The 23,882-nt window shown below is 48.9% G+C and overlaps 1 protein-coding gene and 1 long non-coding RNA gene across 2 annotated transcripts; both read left to right on the top strand.

The window, feature by feature from the left end:
• Window positions 1-10,226: 10,226 nt before the first annotated feature.
• Window positions 10,227-10,820, top strand: LOC122373169. Its single transcript, XR_006254992.1, has 2 exons — window positions 10,227-10,642; window positions 10,769-10,820. It is a non-coding gene; the product is annotated as an uncharacterized LOC122373169 (long non-coding RNA).
• A 1,462-nt stretch (window positions 10,821-12,282) lies between these two features.
• On the top strand, window positions 12,283-16,047 carry LOC122373168. Its single transcript, XM_043350996.1, has 2 exons — window positions 12,283-15,869; window positions 15,996-16,047. The coding sequence occupies exon 1, from the start codon at window positions 12,683-12,685 to the stop codon at window positions 15,098-15,100; it is 2,418 nt and encodes an 805-aa protein (XP_043206931.1). The 5' UTR covers window positions 12,283-12,682; the 3' UTR covers window positions 15,101-15,869; window positions 15,996-16,047.
• Window positions 16,048-23,882: the final 7,835 nt, after the last annotated feature.

The following is a 23,882-nucleotide window of genomic DNA, read 5'->3' as shown; positions in this document are numbered from 1 at the left end:
CGACTGAAGGGGTATAGCAATGGAATTAATCAAGGGAATCGTCTGCCCAGCCGAGTGCACCGGAAAGTGACATCTGTTTGGAATAAAATAGACAGAAACTCATGATAAAGGTGGCACTTTTCTTTGTATGGTTGACAGAAACCGGTGGAGCTGAAACAGGTTTGTGGCTCCTTCCTTCAGTCGTCTTTTATCAGCGGCCTAAGAAGTTTTATTATTTTCAGACGCCGCAAATATCCGCCTGCATGTCCGGCTTCCTCTAACGGCGTGATTTTGTTCGCAAGTGTAACGCAAGTGAGAGCTTCCAACTGCACTCCTTCCGATTTACAAGCTACAATGAAGAAGATGGACACAAGAATTTCCCGTTAGCTACACGATGCATTTATTTCATTGATACAAATCCGATGCAGTAACGGAACAGCTGAGCGCAGAGGGTGATGATGCTCTCAATCATAAACATAAGACAATCACAACCAGAAAACGACTCAGTCCAAGCTACCTACATATAAACATTAAATGCCATTCCATTTTTCCACGTGACAGTTATGACTGGTGCAGTATGTCCGCTATCACCACCCGTTTGAAATATACCCATTATCAGCGTTTGTCTGCCAGCTACCATCTTCACTGCCATCAGTGTCAGCTACGAGCTCATGTTACTCGAAATACCGGCGGCGTGGGGCGCTCGTTTGCGCCTCCGCGCAGCCGAACCGTGCGTTTGAAGCAAACCATGGATGAAACGGCCGCGACACTCGACCAGCCGGGTCGTACGAGGCGTGACACGAGACCAGAGGGGGTTGGGTGGAAATGGCCACCGGTCAACGCTGAGCCTGAGGAATGGGGTCGACTGGGATATGACAGGGCCTAGAGCTGAGATGATTTCGTCTTGGTGGTGCCGACAAGCGAAAATTACGACCGGTGTGGTGCTTGAATTGATGGAAAATGCTTTTCTTAATAAAAGAGTAAATGTGCTTATGATTGAAGTTGACGGCTTAGTGACATTGTGACCGTCTCAGTTATATGCATGACGTCATAATATTTAACTATCCCATCATGCGGCTATCAATCCGTGCAGTCCTCAGCAGTCAATATGCGAGGTCAGCCAGCTCCAAGTATTGCTGGTAACGTGGCCCATTGCCTTACATCGAGCGCAGCAACCAATCACTTTAGCGCGACCTTGCCGGGCTTGGCACAGGTGCGAAGAACTGCAGTGCAGAGTCGCCATCGAGCAAGCGAAGCCAAAACCAAAGCCGGAAGAGCGAAGTCAATGCTTCTAATGTTTCAATTCGATATTGGTTTCATGCGGCACGCATGCTTTGTTTTTAGGGAGGGGAATGCCGCTAGGTTGACCGGGAAGTGGCCAATTACTGAAACCATTTCCGATTTCGTACCCGGCCCAGTTCCTTAGGCCAGAGTCCTTCATCGCTGCGGCAGGCTGCGCTGTCGCGGCGGGTGGCGGGGTCTCGTCCCGTTGGCCTCTGTTTATCGCTGACGGCGCAATCAGATTTCAACCGCGCCACGACCGCCGCGGCCGCGCCACATTGGTCGCGGCGCGTCGGCTGAGCGCGCGGCGACGACGCACAGCGGGCGCGCGCGGCTCGCGCGGGACGGACCGCCTGGCGCCGCGCCCGGCCCGGAGGGAAGACGAGGTCGCGACGGCGGCGACTGAGGCGACGCCGGGACGTGTCGACCACGATGAATTGTCCGGCCGGCTAAAAATGGCCAGCCGTTGTCCGACGCGCGGCGAGTGTGGCGCGATCGCCACGGGAGCGCCACTTTCGTCACCGACAAGCGGCGCGCCCGGTTTTTAATCGACCGACCCGGTGAGGCTGTTTGTCGACTGGCCCGCTAACTGATTTGTTTGCGTCCGTATGTCAAGCACGCTGAGGTGCCGGCGGAGTGCGATCGGAGGGCTGGGAGGTGGGGGGGGGGGGGGGGGGTGCGGTTTAATCAGCGATCATATGTCCTGTCGGTGAGCCGCACGGTGACGGGGTCAGGTCGTCGGCGCGAACTCGGTGCTGAAGAAAGGATCGACCACAATACAGGTGCGGGGTGGATGGACGACAGGACTATCGGAGCAGCTGCAGGGACAGCTAAATATTCGTACGTGGAAAACTTGTGCAATTGATCAATCGATTTTAAGTGTTACATGTTACGAAACATGCAACATACAGCTCAACACCACCAAAGCGTAATATGCCTGTTTCTAATAAGTATTACACACCCCTTTGCCTGCGGAGGTGTGCTCCGTGGAAGACGTTAAGTGCGCGCGACAGGCCAATTTCCTGACGACCGGAGCCGTAGGCCGGTGTGTCGGCGGCTCGTCCAATAGTCGGACCAGTGACGTCACCAGCTGACGGACGGACGTCGGCGCCGGGATGACAAGGTAATGGTCCGTGCTTGTCACTGAGCCGCGCGCATATTTACGTCTGGACAACGAGTTGCGGGGAAAAGTGCTGATTGTGTTGCAGTTTTTGGAGCCGGTGATTAGGCTGGATTTTTGGGTTACTTTTTCGTTCCGATTCATGTATTTCATAGTGTTTGGCTTTTGAATATTTTAGTTCTTTCAGATAAATACTACTTGCCTTACAACTTTTGTAAAAACGTTTCATTTTTTATAAGCTGACGTTCAGAGTCCTAAAAATACATCAGCACTACAATCATTGTAAACAAACAAATGGAGCACCACTTGGCTCTGTTCCAAGGCCATTTTTTAGTTTATCTGGTGGTTTTCTTGCTCTTGTACGTCGTTTTGTTGGATGTTTTGAATCCCTTAAGATTGACTTATATCATATTTAAGAAGCATGTTGACTGAAAACAATCTAAAGTATCTAGGAGGCTGACAGAGGTCCTGATAACTGATCAATATCGGTAAAATCAATATCAAGTTGAACAAGTTATGAAATTTTGGTTGATAAACGCAAGTTGATCGGGCTCATATATCAGCAAGAAAAAGTAAAATTAAAAGAGCTTATTGTCCAAAAACAAGCTATAATATTGCAGACCTTGGAGCAATACTGAAGAGCACGCTGAGCAGGATCATGCCAGAAAATGTTGACTGATGAGCGCATATTGATGTATTGGTATGAATATTGAATGATAACTTACAACAGCAAGATAAATTAGTGCTAACTATCAAGTTAAAATCTAGAATGAATGGACTTGGGCAGTTTGTTAGATGCTATGCAGATTGTAATGTGCATCAGGTACTAAGTGTCTGGCAAATGAAACATGCGATCATTCCATTGCTACTGGAGGAGAAAGCTTGGATCACTAAATCCACTTTATGTTGATTTTGATGTTAATCATCATCACTGTATTTCTTGAAAAAAGGATTGTAGTAAAATTGTCAATGTGACAATCCATGCAACAATGTGATCATATTATGTGTTCATAGTCATTCGTGATAGTCATTATTGGTCCAATATACAATGGCAAAGCTCTCAGTCTCAGCGTTTCTTCCTGTGGATGGCCAGCAGTGATTCAGAGCTTAGAAGTATTAGTTTTCTCCACAGGGCTGGGATAAAAAGTACTGAGGGTAATCTTCCACCAAGTAACTCTACTTTGACATGGTATGAGATGTAGGCACAAGTAGGTAGGTGCTCAGTTCCTATAGTCAGTAGTTGTGTATGTTTAGTCGGGTTAGCTTAGATCAGATTGTTAGTTTTTTAATTTGCCAAATGTCCATAAAAATGTGACCTGAGCAATGAGCATACCTGAACCTGACTAACCTGACAGCTGACCTAACCTCAATCATCACACATATTTGCAGCCTACCCAAGACCTGCATGGCAGTAGCACCCAGTTATACATAGGTAGGTACTCCCCCTAACTCAATCTTACCTGCTAACCTTCAACTTGCCAAAAGTTAGCTCACATTGCCAAGCTGTGTCCAGGGAAACAGTCAACTGAGGAACTGGCTCATTGGGTGGCTGGTGCGGCTGGTGTGAGTCTGTGCATTTAAAGTGTTTCTTCTCTGAAGCTGCTCTGCACTGCTGTATGTCATGTTAGATGCTCAGAAAATGTGGGAAATGATTACTAAGCTACTTTAGTGCTTTGTTGGTAATGCTCGAGACATGAACAAGTACAGATCCTGCAGGGTACAGCTATGAGTTAGGTGCTAGGTGAGTATGTTATGTGAATGTGCTGTTCCCTGTTTGACCGTAAGTATACAAACAAGCACAGGGTCACAGTTATATTCAATCTCCACATAAACATACCGTAAAATGGGGTGTTAAGGGACAGTGGGGTGTTAAGGGACAGTTGCATGGGAAAAAACTTTGAGTCATATTAACTTCCTAATTTGAGAAGGTTCAATAAAAACTTCAGTGTGGTAGTTGACAGTTGACACTGTTTTGCTCTTGACCATAGGAGAAAATGGTATGGTTTTTCATGCAAGTGATTTGGTTCAAAAATGGATTTGAAAATCATGCTACATTTTCACAAAATTGAAACATCTCCAAAACTCTGTGTGTACCACATAAACTAGTGGATGTACAGGGAAAATGAATGCATAGGTGTATTGTCATATGTAATGCACATGTTTCCTGAAAAACTTGTGCAAATCCACCCATTCATTCATCATCCTCGTCCTCTTTTACGGATACATGCATATTTTGAGGTGGATGTGGGGTGCTATGGGACAGGGAAGAAAAAATAAAAAATAATATCTAAATATAATTTAATTAAGTAGGCATGGAAAACACCAAATTCCACATAAAATGCTGGCAAGTTCATGCTTTTATCTCTAACACATCTTTAGTTATGTAACAAAACATCTCAACACTCTCTTTTACAATGATGGGTCAATGGAGACTGATGTAGGTAAATGTGATGTCATCATAAAACACTTACACTTACACTTACGATGTACGAGATTTAGAAGGCCACTTGGCCTTTAGGACTCTTACTTTATCGAGCTCCTTGACTGTGTCACTTCCTCATTGTCATATCACACTACGCCACATCATTGATGTGAATGGTGTATTGGAGGTGGGACCAGTGGGCGTCGAGCTTGGCTTTGAAGGCATTCAAGGAGCGAGATGAAACAACCGATGCTGGTAGGGCGTTCCAGTCGTTTACGACCCTGACTCCAAGAGCGAGTCTTCTCGTTCTTGTTTCAGCCCTCGGTTTCCTCAGTTTCCAGGCGTGGCCTCTGGTGGGACCAGCGGCAGCTGGCGTGACAAACAGCTCCGGATCCAGGTCGACTCCACCGTGCAGCAGCTGGTATATCGCGATCATATCTCCTCGTCGCCTCCTGTAGTAGAGTGACGGCAGACCTAGACGTCGGAGCCTCTCAGTGTACGGCAGGTTCTTGATCGCTGGTATCAACTTGGTAGCTCTCCGTTGAACCCTCTCCACTCGTTGTTGGTCCGCTCGACTGAATGGGCCCCAGACAGTGTTGCAGTACTCCAGGTGAGGTCTGACCAGTGTTTTGTAAAGAGCTGGGAGCGTTTCTGCGTCGATGGATTCGAAAGATCTGCGAATCACGGACAGGACACGTGTGGCCTTCGACACCGCAGCTGCAGCGTGCTCCCGAAACTTCAACTCACTGTCGACCAGGACACCAAGATCCTTCTCAACGGTGGTTTCATCCAACTGTGCATCACCCATGGAGTACCTCTGACCTTCGCTGGCCCTTCCAACGTGCAGAACTCTACACTTTTCTGCGTTGAAGTGGAGCTGCCACATGTCTGACCAGTCGATGGCTGCGTTCAAGTCCGCCTGCAACCTTTCAGCGTCTGACGAGCTACTCAGTGAACGGTAGATTTTGGTGTCGTCTGCAAACATCTGTATGTTGCACTGCACAGCATCAGGAAGGTCATTCACATAGATTACAAACAGCAGTGGCCCAAGCACGGATCCTTGTGGTACTCCACTCTTGACAGGTGCCCAGCTGGACTTCGCACCGTTCAGGATGACCCTCTGCCTTCTGCCCACCAGAAAGCTCTCCACCCAGCGCAGCAGCCTCTCCCCTATTCCGTAGGCCCTCAGCTTGCACAGTAGTCGCTGGTGAGGTACCGTGTCGAAGGCCTTTGAGAAGTCCAAGTAGATTGCGTCCACTGACTTTCCTCGTTCAATCGCCTTGGTCCAGTCATCGATTGTTACCAACAGTTGGGTTGCGCAAGAGCGTTTGGGGCGGAAACCGTGCTGTGCATTGTTAAGCTGCTGGGTCGCAACCATGTGTTCCATGATGTGGTCGCGGATAATCGACTCGAGGACCTTGCACGGAATTGCCGTCAAACTCACTGGTCTGTAGTTTGCAGGAGATTGTTTGTTGCCCTTCTTGAATATCGGGACGATCTCACCTGCCTTCCAGTCCAGGGGTAGGTCTGCTGTCTGCAGAGACTCGTTGAAGAGAAGAGATAGTGGTCGGGCGATGTTGTGGGCAGTCTCAACAAGAACTCTTGGGTGGATCCCATCAGGGCCAGGAGACTTAGAAGATTTCAGCATCCTCAGCTTGGCTTCTACTAGTCCTGGTGTCACTTCTGGAATGTCAAGGTCTGACCCAGAATAGCCATTTTGCATTCTTGGGACATCATCTCGTTCTTCAGTGAAGACGCTGCTGAAAAACGCATTTAGCACTCTTGCTTTGTCCTCATTGTTTGAAGCCAGTGAACCATCTGCTTGCTTGAGGTCCTCTACTCCGGTCCGGGTTTTCATTCTGGAGTGGACATAACGCCAGAAGGGCTTATTCCCCTTGACTTCTCTAACAAGCCTCTTCTCAAAGTTGCTACGGAGATTTCTGGTCAGCCGACGGAGGTCGTTGCGGCATCGGACAAAGCGGGCATGGTCAATGGGGTCTTTCGATTGCACATATTTGAACCAGAGTGTTCTCTTCCTCTTTTTCAGCTTCAGGGCCTCACGGTTGATGTAGATGTTCTTCTTTGCTGCTTTGGGCAGGGCAGGTGGCACACACTTGTCAGTTGCTTCCTCTATGATCTTCTTCCAGTGATTGTACCTTGCTTGCACTGTCTTGGGCATGTGATCTTCCCAGTCTGCTGAACTCATAAGCAGATTCATTCGGTCAAAGTTGGCCTTGTGGAAATTCAGGGTATTACCTGATGGCTCTGACCGCTGGGTGTAACACTCCAAGTCAAATGATATTATCACATGATCACTCTTACCAAGCCCTGGGTGGAAGTCAATGTTCTGCACCATACCTTCCTCGTTTGAAAAAATAAGGTCTAGTGTGTGAGGTTCCTCTCCTACCCTGAAACGGGTAGGTTGTGTAATGTGCTGGTGGAGAAGGCAATCCTGGGCGGCATTGACAAACGTGTGTGAGTAATGGGTGGCAGGCGCTGATGAAAGACCCAGGCTCCAGTCCACGCTTGGCAAATTAAAATCTCCAGCAATTACAACATGCGAGTACCCAGCTGACACTGCTTGACTAAATATGTCTGCCAACACCTCCACAGAGCCCACTCCATCACTGGTCGGACTACGGTAGAGGCATCCTATTAGGAGACGATCGGGTCCAGCCAGGGGCATCTCTAACCATAGCTGTTCTCTGTAGTTTTGCATGCCAACAATCACTTCTGCCACATGTAAACTGTGGTGAGTGTAAATAGCTACACCTCTTACTCCGCTTCTGCCCAGGTTCATTTCTGAGAGATCAAAATTTGTGTAGAGAGTATAGTCTTGGATAGCGAGTAGGGCAGGCGCAATTGGGTTGACTTGTGCTTTAGCAATAACCTCAGTCACAAGAATTACATCCGGTTTTCTGTCAGCTATAAACATGCACAGTTCATCTCTTTTATTAGTGAGCTGATCTGCATTTGTATATATTACTTTGAGCTTCTCATTCAGCCTCATTTTCACTGACCTTCCCTGTAGTCAAGCCTGGGGTGGTTCTGCAGTGACCTTCTGGCCAGCCACACCGTGAGCAGAACTGGTCTCACCTGTGATTCCTCCAACAGCTGTACCTGAGTCACTCTGCTGAGTCACCCCCTTCACTCTCTCTAAGACTCCATGGGGACTGGTCTCCCTGCTTTCCCTGCCAGCAGATACCGAGCCGCCAGCTTCTTGAGCAACTCCAGAGTTTTCAGCATCCTGGTGGCCAGAACCAGTGTCCAACATCTTCATGGAGAGCTGGGTGATCTTGCCCCTTCTTATCACAAGATTTGTCTCACCGGCGTCCCTCCGCCTTGTCAGCTCAGCCCTCAGCCGTTTTCCTTCTTCCCTCTCCTTCCATGTCAGGTCTGGGGTTATGTAGATGTTGCTGTAGTCTGTTGATTGTCGTAAGCAGTGTGCCATCTTGAGTATGTCTGTTTTGACCTCCATGTTTTCCATGCTCACAATCAGCAGTCTGGGTTTAGTGGGCAGTTTCTTACCCACTCTGAAAGCTTTTGTAACTCTGACATTTATCCTCAAGCCTTTCTTAACCAGGTCTACAAACTTGCATGTGTCCTGCTGAAGGATTTCTGCATTGCTGTCCCCACTACTCTCTTCCAGATTGTGCACGACTAAGTTTAACTTCCTCTTCTCCCGATCAAGGAAGTTGTCAAACACTCCTGATATTTCCTCTGCTGTGTTGATGCTTTGTTTCTGCTGGGCAGGTTTAGGGATAGCATCTAGCCTGGCTGTGACCTGCTTCACCATATCATTACAGGTACCTTTCACTGCCTGAGCATAGGTATTTTTCTGAAGCTCCACTGCCTGAATAGCTTGTTCGACCTGCTTTGACTGCGTGCTAGCTGCTTCAGCTTGTTTTGACAATGTGTCGTGGATCTCCTGTAGAGTTGTTTTGACAGTGTCCTCAAGGCGGTCAACCTTTGACTCGAGCTGCATGAACTGACGCAGACTTGCCCCGTTGGAATCCCTTGCATTCACAATGGACAGTTTACATGCCGCACAGAGCCATGTCAAAATTTTGAACTTCTGCAGAGCGGAAATCGCCGCTTTTGGAATTGATTGGCAATCAGCATGGAACCACCGCATGCAGGCCTCGCACTGCACGCCTGGCTCCCCATCCTTGACTTCCTTTCCACATGTCATTTGCCCAGGTCCACCCTTACAGATAGTACCTCCATCCTCCCTATCACTACAGGTCTCGCTGTTTGATCTGGAACGAGTTCCCCATAGCTTGTAAACGTCACTGTCTAAGCGTTTTATGTCCCTTCCTTTCTTCCCACCAGAACTCTGACTCACCCTTGCTGTTTCAGCAGCAATTTGACTTCCTGCTTGACCTCCAGTAGCACTTTCACCTGCAGAATCAATCTCACCCACCAATTGAGTAGCTTGAAAATCCGCAGATCCACCAGCCTTTTCACCTGCAGACGATTGTGATGCCGCTGAGGCCACCGAGACCCCGTTTGAATCAGGCGAATCAGTCGTAGCATGAGTCGCAGACGCTACCGAACCTAGTGGTTGCTTTTTGTTTTTGCGTTTCGGTGGCGGTGAATGCTGCAGAGTCATTTCCTTTGTGTATCAAATTGTTCTTCTTTTTGGAGCTTATAATTCTTATGAACTAGCTTTTCGTTAATAATTCTTCAGAATCAAACTATAACAATAATATTGCCGGTAGTAGTGGAGTGTGTGCTGAGTGGTGCTGATTTAGGAGCTCGATAAACACGACCGTCCTCAACGAAAGCGCGCGACGAAGTCTATTTGCCCAATTTGCAATAAAAAGGCTAAAACAAAGAGGGCAACATAATGACAAGTGACTAGCTTCAACATGGGTTTTTATTGATGACAGAAGATTACTTTTTGGTTCTGTTTACCTTATAATTAGCACATTTTCCACAAGCGTAAACTGCATTACACGTAATTGGCTAAAAAGGTCATTAGTGGTGAATGAACCTGACTTGTTTTGTGACAGAATATGCAAAACATGTCAATAAATAAATTGTGTGCCCTTCCACACCCCAATTGTGGGCATTTGATGACCATTTCTTGGAATAATATAGGTGTCCCTTAACACCCCACATTGGGGTGCTAAGGGACAGTGATGAAAAATAATAAAAAATAATATGCAGGTATAAATCTTAAAAACTTTAATGTGGCAGGCATGTAAAGCACCAAATTCCACATAAAATGCTGACAATTTGATGCTTCTATCTCCAACCCTTCTTGAGTTACATAACAAAACACCTCAAAACTGTCCCTTAACACCCCGTTTTACGGTACAACAAAAACGGCCATATAGCATAACTCCGAACACACCACAGAACACACCTTGGAAGGCACAAAAATGTTTTGATTAACAGGACAGGTTTACAATATATGTAAGCGGATTTCCGCTTACATGTTATGCGAGCGGATACTGGGCCTACCAGAAGTGAAAGTGGCAACTCTAAATTCGTCCTGTGCTGCAATAATGTCCTTGGTTTGTTGTCGCGTGTTTAGTGCTATTTAGTTATGATACTGATTTGTAATGACTATTTTATTATTTGATATTGATCGGTACCAATGTTTCTTTAGTTATGTGTCATATTTCTTATCCGAAGAGTTTTAGACTTCCTGTAATGATTTCGTCCAATGATGTAGCTGCGCGCCACGCGAGAGCCAATCAGGTAACCGTTTATTCTGACCAATGAGAGAGCAGCCGAATTTCCGTTGAGCCCCCGTCGCGTCCAGAGCGGGAATTCGGTGCGCCGCGACATGGCGAGGATCGAGATGTGCTTGGATTGCGCCTGCTTGAACGGTGGGTTTCAACTTTCGTGATAATTACTGTTTATTTTATTTCACATTCTCTAATAACGGGTTTTGATATTTCGTGCCGGCTTTGTATGTGTCGGGATTGTGACAGTTGTTTGTCTTTTCTTTCTAGGGCGTTTCAGTTTGTTTGTTTGTCTGCTGAATACACGCTTGGTTGGCTCCGAGTTCGGCGTGTGCCTCTGACGCCAGCGGCCGGGGCTAGACGCTTACATCTGGTGGCAGCGGTGGGATGCTCTGAGCTCGACGGCCTAAGCTTGACGGCCTGCATCTGGCGTCAGTAGGATTCTCCGAGCGCGACGGCCTACATCTGGCGTCAGTATAAGATTCTCCGAGCGCGACAGCTGACTGCTCAACGTCTACACGCCGGTGAGACCTATCCAGTTCGGACTTATCCGATAGCGGGATGTGCCTGAATCCGATAGCGGGATGTGCCTGAACGTTTGTGTCACCCGATCTAAGCGATCGCCCTTTGACCATTGTTGGAGCGGGTAATCCTGCCTCGCGGTCCGAGGACTACCGGCCACTCCCGATGGAGACTGGGACGAGTGCACTCCCCCCTGTTGCGGACACGAGCACCTTCTGACCCCCCGGAGACTCAGGTGTTTCCCCCCCCCCCTGCCGAGGACGCCGTGCGTGGTATTCTCCGGTGACAATGCGCGCACTACCCTCCCCCCCCCCCCCTTATGAAGACGCACGTGGACATTTGAAGCTGAGGTGTGCCAAACTGGGCTGACGTGGACATAAACATTTGGTGGTTGGGGATATGAGTGGTGACAAGGGTGTTTCATTGATACTGAGTGTCATGTATGTGCTTGGTTTGGGAAGGTGTGATGTTGGTTGCTGGTAAAGTGTTGCGGTCTCACTGTAACGAGGTAACACTGGCTCTACGATTTCTTTTTCCATTGTAAAACGTCCTTTCCATCGCCTTTCTCGCAGTAATTTGAGCATTTAATTTTAGCGTAACTTGTTGAATTACTTTCCGTATTAACGACTCTGCGGTTCCCCTTACATCACCGATTTTTTTTTCCGTTGGAAGTGTGCCAAATTTGACATTCAGCATGGCGACGCAGTCACTATCGGTCGGTCTGCCGTCTTTCGCCGGTAAGGGCAGTGTCTCTCGTTTCATCGCGGACTTTGACACGTTTGCAGTCCTACAAGGATGGGATGACGATAAAAAAGTAGCTCTGCTGCCTCTGTGCTTGTCCGGAATTGCGAGGGACGCCTATGATGCCTTCCCGACCGAGTGCAAGAAGAAGGTAGGCGACGCGTGCAAGAGATTGGAACTGGCTTTCCCCTCCGGCGACAAAGTCGAGGCACAGGTCCAGCTCCGGTCTTTGAGACTCACAACAGATGACAGCCTTGATGCTTTTGTGGTGAAGCTTCGAGGGCTAGTCAGTCGCGCATTTCCCGACACCCGACATACCGATCATGACCCCTTGCTGTACAATTACTTCCTCCAATCACTGCCACCGACATATCAACAAGCGCTAATAGGCGAGGGCATCCAGACGTTCGACAGTGCGGTGGCAAAGGTGAGAAACCTCTCATGCGCCGCGAAGGTGGCAGCGAGCCAGACGGTTCGGCAAGTAGCGGCTACAGACGAGACAGACCTACTTCGTCGGAAAGTTCAGGAGCTGGAGTTGAAACTCTCGCGACTGGAGCGTCCGCAGGTAAGCGCTCGTTCTCCCCCAGTGTCCAGCAGCGGCCGTACTTGCTTCTGTTGTGGGAGGCCCGGTCACAACCAGGCGCGGTGTCGGCAAAGGCACCTGCCGTGTCATGTGTGTGGGACCAAAGGACACTTGGCCCGGATGTGCACGCAGCAGGTAAACCCCCAGCGGGCTGGGCCCGGCCCCGACCCCAGACCCGAGCAGCAGCGGACCCCAGTCTCAGGGTTCCAGCGGGGACCAGGTCCACATCAGTGGGATGCCAGACCACAGGACCAGCGGCCGCAGCCGTTGCAGCCGCCCCGGATGGCCCAGTCGTTGCAGCCCGAGCAGGTGAGAGGACAGTCCACTTGAATGCTGACATGACATTTGACGCTGATGTGGGAGGTGTGACGTGTTCAGTGACGCTGGACACCGGCAGCAGCATTAATATCATTCACAAATCCGTTTTTGATGTGCTCCCCAAGGCCCCTCCCCTTTTCACTACGGCCACAGTGGCACACACGGTTAGCAGGGACCCCCTACCACTGATCGGTCGTACACAGATTGCCGTTAAAGTTGCTGGAGAAGTAGTGGTGGTTCCATTCTATGTTTCGGATCAGATTGACTGCACTGTTTTGTTGGGATTGGAGTTCTTTGGCGTGTGCCCGTGTGTTCTGGATCTCACCAAGAGTCAGCTGATCCTCAGCTCTGCGAAAATGGTCAGAACCATCTCCGCTTCAGTCTTCTCGGTGGGTAAGGTGATTTGTCAGAGAGACATCGCGGTTCCGGCCGGACACGAGGTTTTCTTTCCAGGTTTTGTTCCAAACGTCGACTTCAGAGGGCCAGCACTGTGCGAGCCATTGCTTGAAGTCCCGGGACTCGAGTTGGTTCCTTCCATGGTGCAGGTAAACGGTCAGAGTGTTCCGTGTATTGTGAGAAACATTACAACTGAGCCGGTCACGATCCCCAAGCGTGCGGAGATCGGTAGACTGGAAGTTGGCGTGGCTGAGTTTCCAGTCCCTTCAGGTGACGCAGATCCCAATTGGCGTGAAAAGATAGACCTGTCAGACACAGACCTCAGTAAGGAGCAGAAGGAGAAGGTGACCGAGCTGCTGACCAAATATAGTGACATGTTTGATGGTCGGTTGGGCTTCACATCCGCGGTGGAGCATCACATCGACACAGGTGACAGTCCGCCGATACGTTCAGCACCCCATCGCGTCCCACCATTCCTGGAGGATAAGGTAAGGGCCGAGATACAACGCTTGGTGGATCTAGGGGTTCTGGAAGAGTCGAATGGATATTGGAGTAGTCCTGCATGCTTTGTCGCAAAGAAAGATGGACGAGTCCGGATCTGTGCTGACCTCCGAAAGGTTAACGCTGTGACTAAGATGCCTGCTTATCCTGTCCCCAGAATAGACACGATTCTAGATTCCCTGGGTGGAAATTCAATGTTCTGTGTGCTTGATCTTCGCATGTGTTACTTTCAAATCGGTGTAAGAGAAGAGGATCGTCCTAAAACGACTATCGTCACCCCGTTCGGCGCTTGGCAGCACCTTCGGCTCCCGATGGGACTCAATGGTGCCGCGGCTAGCTGCGCCCGCATGCTCGATATTGTTTTGCGCGATCTTCCCAAGGGCACGTGTCATTCCTACTTTGATGATGTTTGTTTGGGTGGTAAGACGTTCGAGGAGACACTTGAGAAGCTCGAGCTAGTTCTAGACAGGCTCCACCGAGCCGGTCTCACGATCAATCTGGAAAAGTGCTCCCTGTTCCGTTCGAGTGTCAAATTCTTGGGACATGTGGTGGATGAGAGTGGCTTGTCTCTCGACCCCGACCGTGTGAGCAAAGTGCGCGACTGGCCGATTCCGCGGACAGCCAAGCAGCTCTCCTCATTCCTAGGGCTGGCTGGTTACATGCGCAAATTTGTCAAAAATTTTGCGAGCATCTCTGCACCGCTCTTCAAGCTGTTGCAGAAAGACGTGAAGTTCCAGTGGTCAGAGGAGGCGCAGTTCTCGTTCGACCGGCTTCGCAAAGCCCTCAGTGAAGCCCCAGTAGCACTAGAGAACTCGAACAGAAGTCATCAGAAGAATAAGGAGATTTATGATAGAAAGCTAAATGAGAATAGTTACCTACCTGGAGACAAAGTGTATCTGCATAAGGGAATCGTTCCGCGCGGTCAGTATTATAAGTTTTTGCGTCCTTGGAAGAGAGCAGTAGTAGTAGATCAGGTCGGTCCTCTGAACTATAGGATCAGACTAGAAGGAGCTAGGTCTACGCTCATCGTACACCACAACAGGTTGAAGCCTCGAGTGGATACCGGAGAAGGTGAGTCACCGGTGACCGCACCGACAGCGTCCGTCTCACGGGCGGACCCCGCCGCGAGACCACAGCCGGCTGTCGGGACAGCAGCAGGCGTGACCTTTCCGACAGGCCGAAGGAGGATGGATGGTGTCAGTGACAATCAGCGGGTAAGTGGTGCGCAGTGTGAAGGTAGGCCTAGTTGCCAACCAGCTGACGCCGCTAGTCTTGACGACTCAGGACCGCCGGCCCTGTCCCTGCTGAATCCGTTCGCCATATCTTTCGCCCCGCAGACACTCCCAGTTCAGACAGAGACAGCGCGTGAGACACGTGAGACGCCAGAGGGAGTCGCAGAACCGATAGCAGGTTCAGCTCCGACTGGAGCAGCAGAGGTGCCGCCCGACGTGGCGAACACTCAGGTTACCGCAGATATGCGCAGTCCCGAATTGCGTAGGTCAACACGAGTAGTCATTCCTCCCGACAGGTATTCGCCGTGATTTTCCGTTGTGGGTACCTATCACACAGAGCTGCTGTGTGCTGCTGTCGTTTTTAATGTTTAATACTGGGTGAAAGGCAATGACATTGGGCGATAACTTGACTTGTGATTCCTATCGTAGTAAGAACAGCTGCAAGCGAGCCTTAGTGTTACCTCTGTACAATGGGCACCTAGGTAGTTCTCTAGCGAATGGAGAAGCGCACGAGCTGAGCTGCAATACGGAGTTATTCAGTTGAGACCGAACATGTTTAGCCGTCCAGTTAAAAAAAAAAGTTCCTTTGTTCGTAGGTCGATGCGTTGTATTGTATGTGTAAATAATCGAGAAGTTTCTTCGCGTTAGGGAGGAAGGGTGTAAGCGGATTTCCGCTTACATGTTATGCGAGCGGATACTGGGCCTACCAGAAGTGAAAGTGGCAACTCTAAATTCGTCCTGTGCTGCAATAATGTCCTTGGTTTGTTGTCGCGTGTTTAGTGCTATTTAGTTATGATACTGATTTGTAATGACTATTTTATTATTTGATATTGATCGGTACCAATGTTTCTTTAGTTATGTGTCATATTTCTTATCCGAAGAGTTTTAGACTTCCTGTAATGATTTCGTCCAATGATGTAGCTGCGCGCCACGCGAGAGCCAATCAGGTAACCGTTTATTCTGACCAATGAGAGAGCAGCCGAATTTCCGTTGAGCCCCCGTCGCGTCCAGAGCGGGAATTCGGTGCGCCGCGACATGGCGAGGATCGAGATGTGCTTGGATTGCGCCTGCTTGAACGGTGGGTTTCAACTTTCGTGATAATTACTGTTTATTTTATTTCACATTCTCTAATAACGGGTTTTGATATTTCGTGCCGGCTTTGTATGTGTCGGGATTGTGACAGTTGTTTGTCTTTTCTTTCTAGGGCGTTTCAGTTTGTTTGTTTGTCTGCTGAATACACGCTTGGTTGGCTCCGAGTTCGGCGTGTGCCTCTGACGCCAGCGGCCGGGGCTAGACGCTTACATATATCCTCTGTCCTTGGGGGATCTTGCTGCCAAGTTGAGGTATGATGACTGAACTTCAGGATTGATAAACCTTTTCTTAGCCACTGCTTATATACGAGTAAGACCAAATGCTTGTTTGTTTTGATTTACAGGACATGTATACAATTTATATATCCTCTGTAATTTCTGTCCTCATTTCTGTTAACACAGTGATCAAGGTATTTTCATACCGAAAGTTTTGTGTGTTTAAACATACATTTGACGTATTGTTATCATTTATCATATCCTCTGTCCTTGGGGGATCTTGCTGCCAAGTTGAGGTACGATGACTGAACTTCAGGATTGATCAACCTTTTCTTAGCCACTGCTTATAAACGAGAAAGACCAAATGCTTGTTTGTAAACTGCGTTGAAAATTTAATGATCCACCTTCAATTCTGACATGAAGGCACAAATGAAATAGTTCCCTCTCCTTTTGGAATACACAAAGCAAAATATTTGATAAATTTTAGTGGATGGACAAGAGCAATTAGCATAGCTTTCCCGGCACTGTTGATGAATTACACTGACGCTTATTCGCTTCGTATTTTGTAACAAACGCGCTAAAACTGCAATATAACAGCACTATATGCTTCTTGACAAAATGCAATAGTATTAAAAATTTAGCCCTGATGGCATTCATTCTTGGTGGAAACGTAATTACAAAATATTTTGTAGTAACTATTGAATTCCGGCCGAAAACAGTGCACGGTTTAAAAAAGAATCATTCCAATGACGGTCCATTCTTGCGGTCCTGAAATCGCCACTATTTCCGGCCTCTCCAACGCAACTCGTTGTCCAGACGTAAATATGCGAGCCGCGCGCGAGCGGCGCACCTCCAGCCAAGCAAAATCGCCGCCGCACAAATACCGCGCCGACAGAGCTGCGACAGAGTCAAACAGTCAGAGAACCTGCTGCATGTCGCACAAAAACGCAGATGAGCTGTGAACATCCGCGTACGACCCAATGGAATGGCCGACTAACGTCTAACATCTCAGTCAACAGCAAATCGTGATATTCGAAAGACGAAGCTGAAAAGTAGAGTCAAATGATTCATTTTTCACAGCTGGATGTTTACTTTCGTTCACTGGTGGCCCTGTCACTGGCCCCTGAAACAGCCATTCGATGACTAGGGCAGGGAAGCAAAGCATCCAGCCCTGGCTGAATGTCTTCGTGGGAAGCATGCTTTGGTGAGCAAACTATCAGTACTCAGGCGGAGAAGGAGCTACATAGCACCAGATTACCATAATGGCTATCCGGGGAATAAAATTACCGACTGGGGCATCAACACAGGAGCGGGAAGCGAGACGACGCGGGTCGGCCAGACACCGTCGGCCGGTGGCTGGGAGGTCGGTGGTTGCTATTTACTAGGCGTAGCAACTGTTCAACGGGTCCATGACCATTGACCATGCATATAGATAAGGTCGCGATATGACATGGATTGCGACTTGCATGAGTGATGTGGCACTGCAGTAAGGTCGATCCTTTTGCACTAGCCAGAACTGTGCAACATAGATGGTTTTGCTTTATAGTCCGATAAATCTGGAAATTTTTTAAAAAGACAAACTAATTTGTCATGAAGTAAATGTCACCGATATTGTGTGATGACTTAAATACACGAACGTCAAACGTGTTAGATATTTATTGTTGCTACGGACTGAAATATAACAAACTGCTTTGAATGCTGCACCTTCAACCTTGGATAGTTCAGTCCTCCGGTACCCGAACATAAAAAACATTATTCGGGTGTGACGTTTTCCCTAGAGAATAAGCAGAAAGATAAACTCCATCAATTCCTACCCATCTTGTTATAATGCCTCCTCAGCTGGTTATTTTTGTGACTCGAGCGGCTAAGCGCGTGTCTGTGCGCGTGCCGTGTGCAGTTGTAGAATACAGACTAACGGAGCTCACCAGTACAGCTCGGCGATACCGAGAACGCAGTTGTCGACCAGCTAACAAGGCCGATGAGGCTTCACGGTAGCATCAGATTGTACCCAGAACGGCCTCTATGATGCCGCCACTAAAGGGTGTCATCAGTAGATGGAAAAACATACCGGTCACAGAGCGCTCCTGCCGGACGAGGGCCTCGTTATCGTCGAGTCTCGTCCACCCGTTGGCACGAGAGCTGACGAGACTGATCAGTCGTCTCAGAAGTGAACAACGATAGGGCGCTCTTCACGCTTGTGACGCATGATACGAGCAAACGGACACACCCTTCTGAGCTTTGAAGATCTCGCATCCGCCACACATTGAGCTTTGAGCTGCATTGAAAATGCCATGTATCGCGTTCCCCATCTTTGGGTCTTGGGCCAATCTAAATGAGCATTATGTTACCATGTCAATGACTGGAAATCATTGTGCAATTTCTTGTTCCTCTTGCTGTAATTTCTGTCACGATTTAATGTCTAGTCGCAGTTCGCACGCTGAATACCGACATCATGTTCACCGTTTATGAGCACTTAAGAAGCGACCGATTCAGGAAAACTAGTAAATAGTTAGTGTATGCTGTATATCTTTTAACGGGGAAAGCTATCACAAGGGTGAAATATCAGTACCTATCTTTTATATATATTTTGTTTTTTTTTTCCTAAATATATGCCTAGAATATTACATTGATAACATTTGCAGGCTGCACACATTGCACGTCAACCTTACCACGCCCTCCCCGGGCTCCCATTTGTCATCCACCCTATAGCGCCCCCTCCCCCAGCGTAACATCGTCACGTTTCATTTACAAACCGCGGGTCGCGGAGGTGCGCACTTCGACTGTCAGTGCAGCGCGTGTTCACTCAGTCACTGTCGGTGTGCGCGCGGCTAGCGTTAGCAGCGGCAGCACGGAATCCACCGTCGCGTTCCCGACCCAGATGAGCCGAAAGTACGCCACGACCCGGTGCGATAGGGCCGTCAGAGCTCAGCGATACTGGCGGCTGCCGCGGCCCGCTGGCCGTTTGACCTGAACTCTGCTGTCACCTCGCTGACCTCGCAGCAGCAAACATAGTGCCTGCCGTCAGAATTCATCAAACGCTCAACAATATGATGAAGCAATAGTCTGCTAGTGCCTAGAATAACTCCATCAATGCTGCCGTCAAAGCTCACTATGCGATTTAACGATTTTCTATGCAATTGGTAGCTAGCCCATCCACCATCTTCCATGTTTTCCAATTTGTCTATTTTGAACACTCTCACTTCTGCACTTAGGCGGGGCCAGCCGAGAGTATATAGGTATAATAGTTTGTATATCTTGTTTCCAGTGTGGGCGACCAACTCAGGCGGTCAGCGCGGCCGCCCACTCACACCCACCCACCTGCTCACATATACGGACACGGATCTCCAGCCGCATTTCCGATCGACGTGCTAGTGACGTCACAAGTCCCGGCGCCGTATTGGCCAATCGTTTGTTTTTGTCGCATATTCTGACACACAGCTCTGCCCTGAAATAGCCAAATGACCGTGTTCAAGTCACGTAGCTCTGGAAACGAGCTGTTCGGAGCTGTTGGGAGCTGAATAAATGAATTGTCAGTGGTCGGATTTCGATCAGATAATGACACGAGGTAGCCGATTGTGTTGTCAACTGTCTTATTGTTGTAGGATGTATGTGCATAGCATTATTGTAAACATTTACATAAACATTGCAAAATGCACCTGGATATGAACAATGCTCACTATCTACATAGCATAACATGCTAACAGCGTTATTGCATCGCAAATCGCGACTAGTCCGAAATATCTTATTCATCAGTTATTGATAAACCTACAAACTCAGCTGATGTCGCCGCCTTGCCTTACGTATTTGTATTTTGTGGCTTGTATAAGTTGTATGACATCTTTGTAAAGCAGCTTGCAATGCCGTAAGACCAGGTTCGACGGCCTTCCACTGACCAGCGTGACCCCGGCCAGTGACCCGTCGAGCGGAGCCCAACTCTGCTCCCCTCTCCGACATGGGAGCCAATCTGGTCGGCGCGGCCGGGCGGTCGAGCGGCCGACCCTGTTCCCCATTTCGGCTGTCGCTCTTCCACCTGACCCGGGGGAGCGGTGGCCACAGGAAACTCGAGAGCCGACTGCGTCGAAATAGCCTCCGCCGATTCCGCTACACGCGCCGCGTCCGGGGAAAACAGCTGCTCGACACACGTCGAACGCGACGGGCCGGCCGCCGCGGGCCCTCCGGAGCTCCAGACCAAACAGTATCGCCACTCACAGACAGACAGACAGATCCGGGGGCTGTCTGGGCCTCAAAGCGGACAAAACGCCTCAGAGAAACACACAGGTGTATTGTAGAGTGGCTATTCGGTTGTTTTGACTGAGCCAATGGCTCCGTATTCAGCTTGTTAAGAATGGCACGCCATTCTGTTTTGTTGATTCAAAGTTCCATGCTTTGTTAGTTCAACGCAGCGTCTTGACGTTGATGTCTTTTTCGTTTCTGTAGCTGACATATTGTAACTTTGGTGAGTTACTATCGTATTGATTTGTTTTCAAACATCCTTTAATAAGATCTTTTAACCTTTCTGTGACTTCCCATTATCCGCTACGACAGCGCTTGTGGGCCAGTGAGCTGTGGTGCAGCGGGCCACGAGGCGAGCAGCGCTTCCCCGAACCGTCATATCGTCGGGTCAGGCCGACGCCCACAGCGTCCCCGTCGACGGGTCATCGGGTCTTCCTTTCTCTGACAATCCCGTTTGCGGCTAGGCGACACCTCAGGGACCTGTTCGACGTCAGGTCGCAACACGGGTACATCGGCGACCGGCCGGCAGCCTGACCTGGTTCCGCGTCTGGTCACCGGAATACGCCCGAGGGGATCGGAAGGAGGTCACTGGCCGCTGCTCAGATGATTGAAGTTTTTGGTTTGAAGTTTTTGATGAGTTTTGAGAAAGAGTGACAGCAATCATTTAATATTGTTTGGTTGAGCTTTTAATTAGTTGTTCATGTGTGGTAAATAAGAAATAGGGCGATGAGCATAAACTGATGCCATGTCTCCTATTTGTCTCCCTTATGTACCCAGTTGTCCACAGATGACTTCAAGAGTCACTTTTGCATCTTTTCTGCCTACAATCACAAACCAAACAAACCAACAAGCCATGTCTAATCCAAATTATAGGTACCGCCCACATGCAGCACGAGAAGGCACGGTTTGTCTAGCTCGCGCGCTTCTCTCTGGGGTTCCCTTCGCGTCTCGTCCGCCGTCCTTGGCAGCCATCCGAGTCCACTCCATCTCTGTCAAAGGCAGCTCGCTCGAGCCGCACGCACTGGTCTCACCCTGCGGCCCGTTTGTGTCAATGAGTCCGCTCGGGCCGCGCGCCGGCCGATCCTCAGGCTTGTCTGCTAGGCAGGTAGGGCATGTCTGAGGCAAGGTCTGAGGATCCTCCTGTCTGTCAGCTGGGGAGGATAGCTCTGAGATCCTCCTGTCTTCAGCTGGGGAGGGCATGTCTGAGGATCCTTTCGGTCTGTCAGCTGGGTAGGGTAGGTCTGAGATCCTCCGGTTAGTCAGCTGGGGAAGGTAAGTCTGAGCATCCTTCCCTCTGTCAGCTGCAGGGAGGTTATGTCAGAGATCCCACTGATCCTTCGGTCTGTCAGCTGGGGAATCGAATGAATCCTCTGGTCAGTCAGCTGGGAAGGGAACGTCCGGACGGCTCGTAATAGCTGTTCTGGTCTGCAGACCCTCAGTTGGTCTCCGCTTCCTTGTTTTCATTTGAATTCTCTACTCATTACATAATACACATTATATATTCCTTGCAAGGAAGTAGTCTCTCATATGCCTTTGGAATCAATTGGATATGCAAAGTCAATGGCAGTGAAATCATCCTAATTACTTAGAAGCTATGTTTGCAGAACCTTACGTTTAATTTGTTTGGTTAAAATACAGGGTGTCCAGAAAAAACGGATACTATTATTTTTTGCTCTAATTCCGAAAATAAACACATTACATTTTAAAATGGCACATGCTTGTATTCGCAAAAATATGGCAAAACAGACAGCAGGCGCCATATGGCATATTAACTCTTTGGTTAGTCGCGGCAGCTCCTCAAAGTAGATACTCAATGTGAGCGGCCTTCCGGCGGATCAGCTCCAGCACTAGCACAGTCTGCAGGTGACTGATGGTCATGTTGACCATCTCGGAGGGCAGACAGACAACTTTCCAACGACGCATTACAGTGCTCATGAGTTTTGCCAAATCTTGCACTATGAGCACACGAAGTTGGAACAAAATCGGCACGTGCGTTAATGAATGTGACTTAATTTTCGTAGTATCTTTTTTTTTCTGGACACCCTGTATATTTCCATTTAAAACACACCATACTTGAGATGTTAACGATCGACGTGTATTTCTGCGATCCTTATCGTCGCATTTTATTAAATTGCAACAGAGAGCGAGAGAACATATGTAAATGTGTTGTAGCTGCACAAAATATCCAACAACTGACGCATGTGGCCATTGGGCTCTCCATCACAAACTAGTTGACCCAGTTGGCATCTGCCCGACTGCACCCATCATTAGACTTCTGTTAAACGATCTGGTTTCACGCCTGTCTAGGCTGACGCTCGCTGACGGCACTCCAGTCTCTCCGGGGGCGCAAACACGGCCAAAGTTGGCTGCTGGAGTGCGGCAGGTCTTCCGGCCGCCGTCCGCAGCGCAAACACGCCGGCACCGCGGTAAATGTCACCCTCTGTCGCCACTAATGAGCAGCGCAGTGAGTACATTTTCAACACAAACGCCTCCTTTGTGGCCGCTGTTTGCGGGGCTTTGAATGCTTCATGTTGACGTGGGTTTATATTTGTCTCGCGCAGCAACTGCAATTAACATAACACTTTATATGAATACAAGGATGCATACGTATCATTTTTATATTCCTTTTGGGGCAGTTGTAACTATGCAGATATACAACAAACTTGTATCGTCAACAAACAATTCAAAATCAACGGAGAAGTGGCAAAGACGCGACGAAGGGTTCCACCTAGAACAACGCATACGAAATAGCTCAAACTTTCAAATGCAGAGAAGGAAGAGAAAATTAAACACCATATTTTTGCTCCTACTAGTTCAGCAGTCAGCTTTAGCATCACTCCAAAAGCGTATAGGTATCGCTTACAAATAAGAGGTCCGTACGTTACCAGCGCGTATCAAACCTCCACACATGCCAAAGTACCTATCTTGTCGATCATGTGCAAAAACATGTCTACTGGACTAATGACTAGGCATATTGATTTGTGCACCCACTGGAAACCTATATGTGACAACAGAGTGCCCCATGTAATGTGTAATTCAGCCATTGCTATGGAACCTAGCGCGGTCGCGGTGAAGCTTCAGCGCCGAAGAACGAAATGAGCGAGCCCTAATGGGCATGAGACTGCACTTCGTCATGTAACTTCTTGCGCAATAAGTCGAGAGAATAATGTAAATAAGCCCGCCTGCTCGATATGAGACTCATCTCCAGGCAGCTTTTCGCTCCGTCGCGTCGTCAATTTCGCTCTCTCTCTCTCTCTCGCCTAGCCAGCAGGCGAGTACTCGGAGACCGAGAGGGAAGAGATTCTCTCTGCCTCAGTCGATTTCCCCGCGGCCGATCCATGGTGTCAGCTCCGGCGGGCCTTTTTGTCGTGACTGCCCGTAGAGCACTCGAGTCCTCGGTCTCGCCGCATCTTCAAACACGCCGCGTCGTCCGCCGCCTGATGTGATTGCTTCTCTGATGTGTTCTGCCTGCAGTAGTCGGCGCGAGTCACCCGCCGAAAGCCGTCAGGGGCGTGACAGGATCAAACCGAGCGGATTCTGCGGCTGTGAAT

Source organism: Amphibalanus amphitrite, unplaced genomic scaffold (assembly GCF_019059575.1).
Source record: "Amphibalanus amphitrite isolate SeventyFive unplaced genomic scaffold, NRLGWU_Aamphi_draft 001453F_arrow, whole genome shotgun sequence".
Lineage (NCBI taxonomy): Eukaryota > Metazoa > Arthropoda > Thecostraca > Balanomorpha > Balanidae > Amphibalanus > Amphibalanus amphitrite.
This window is presented reverse-complemented; position numbering and strand designations above follow the sequence as displayed.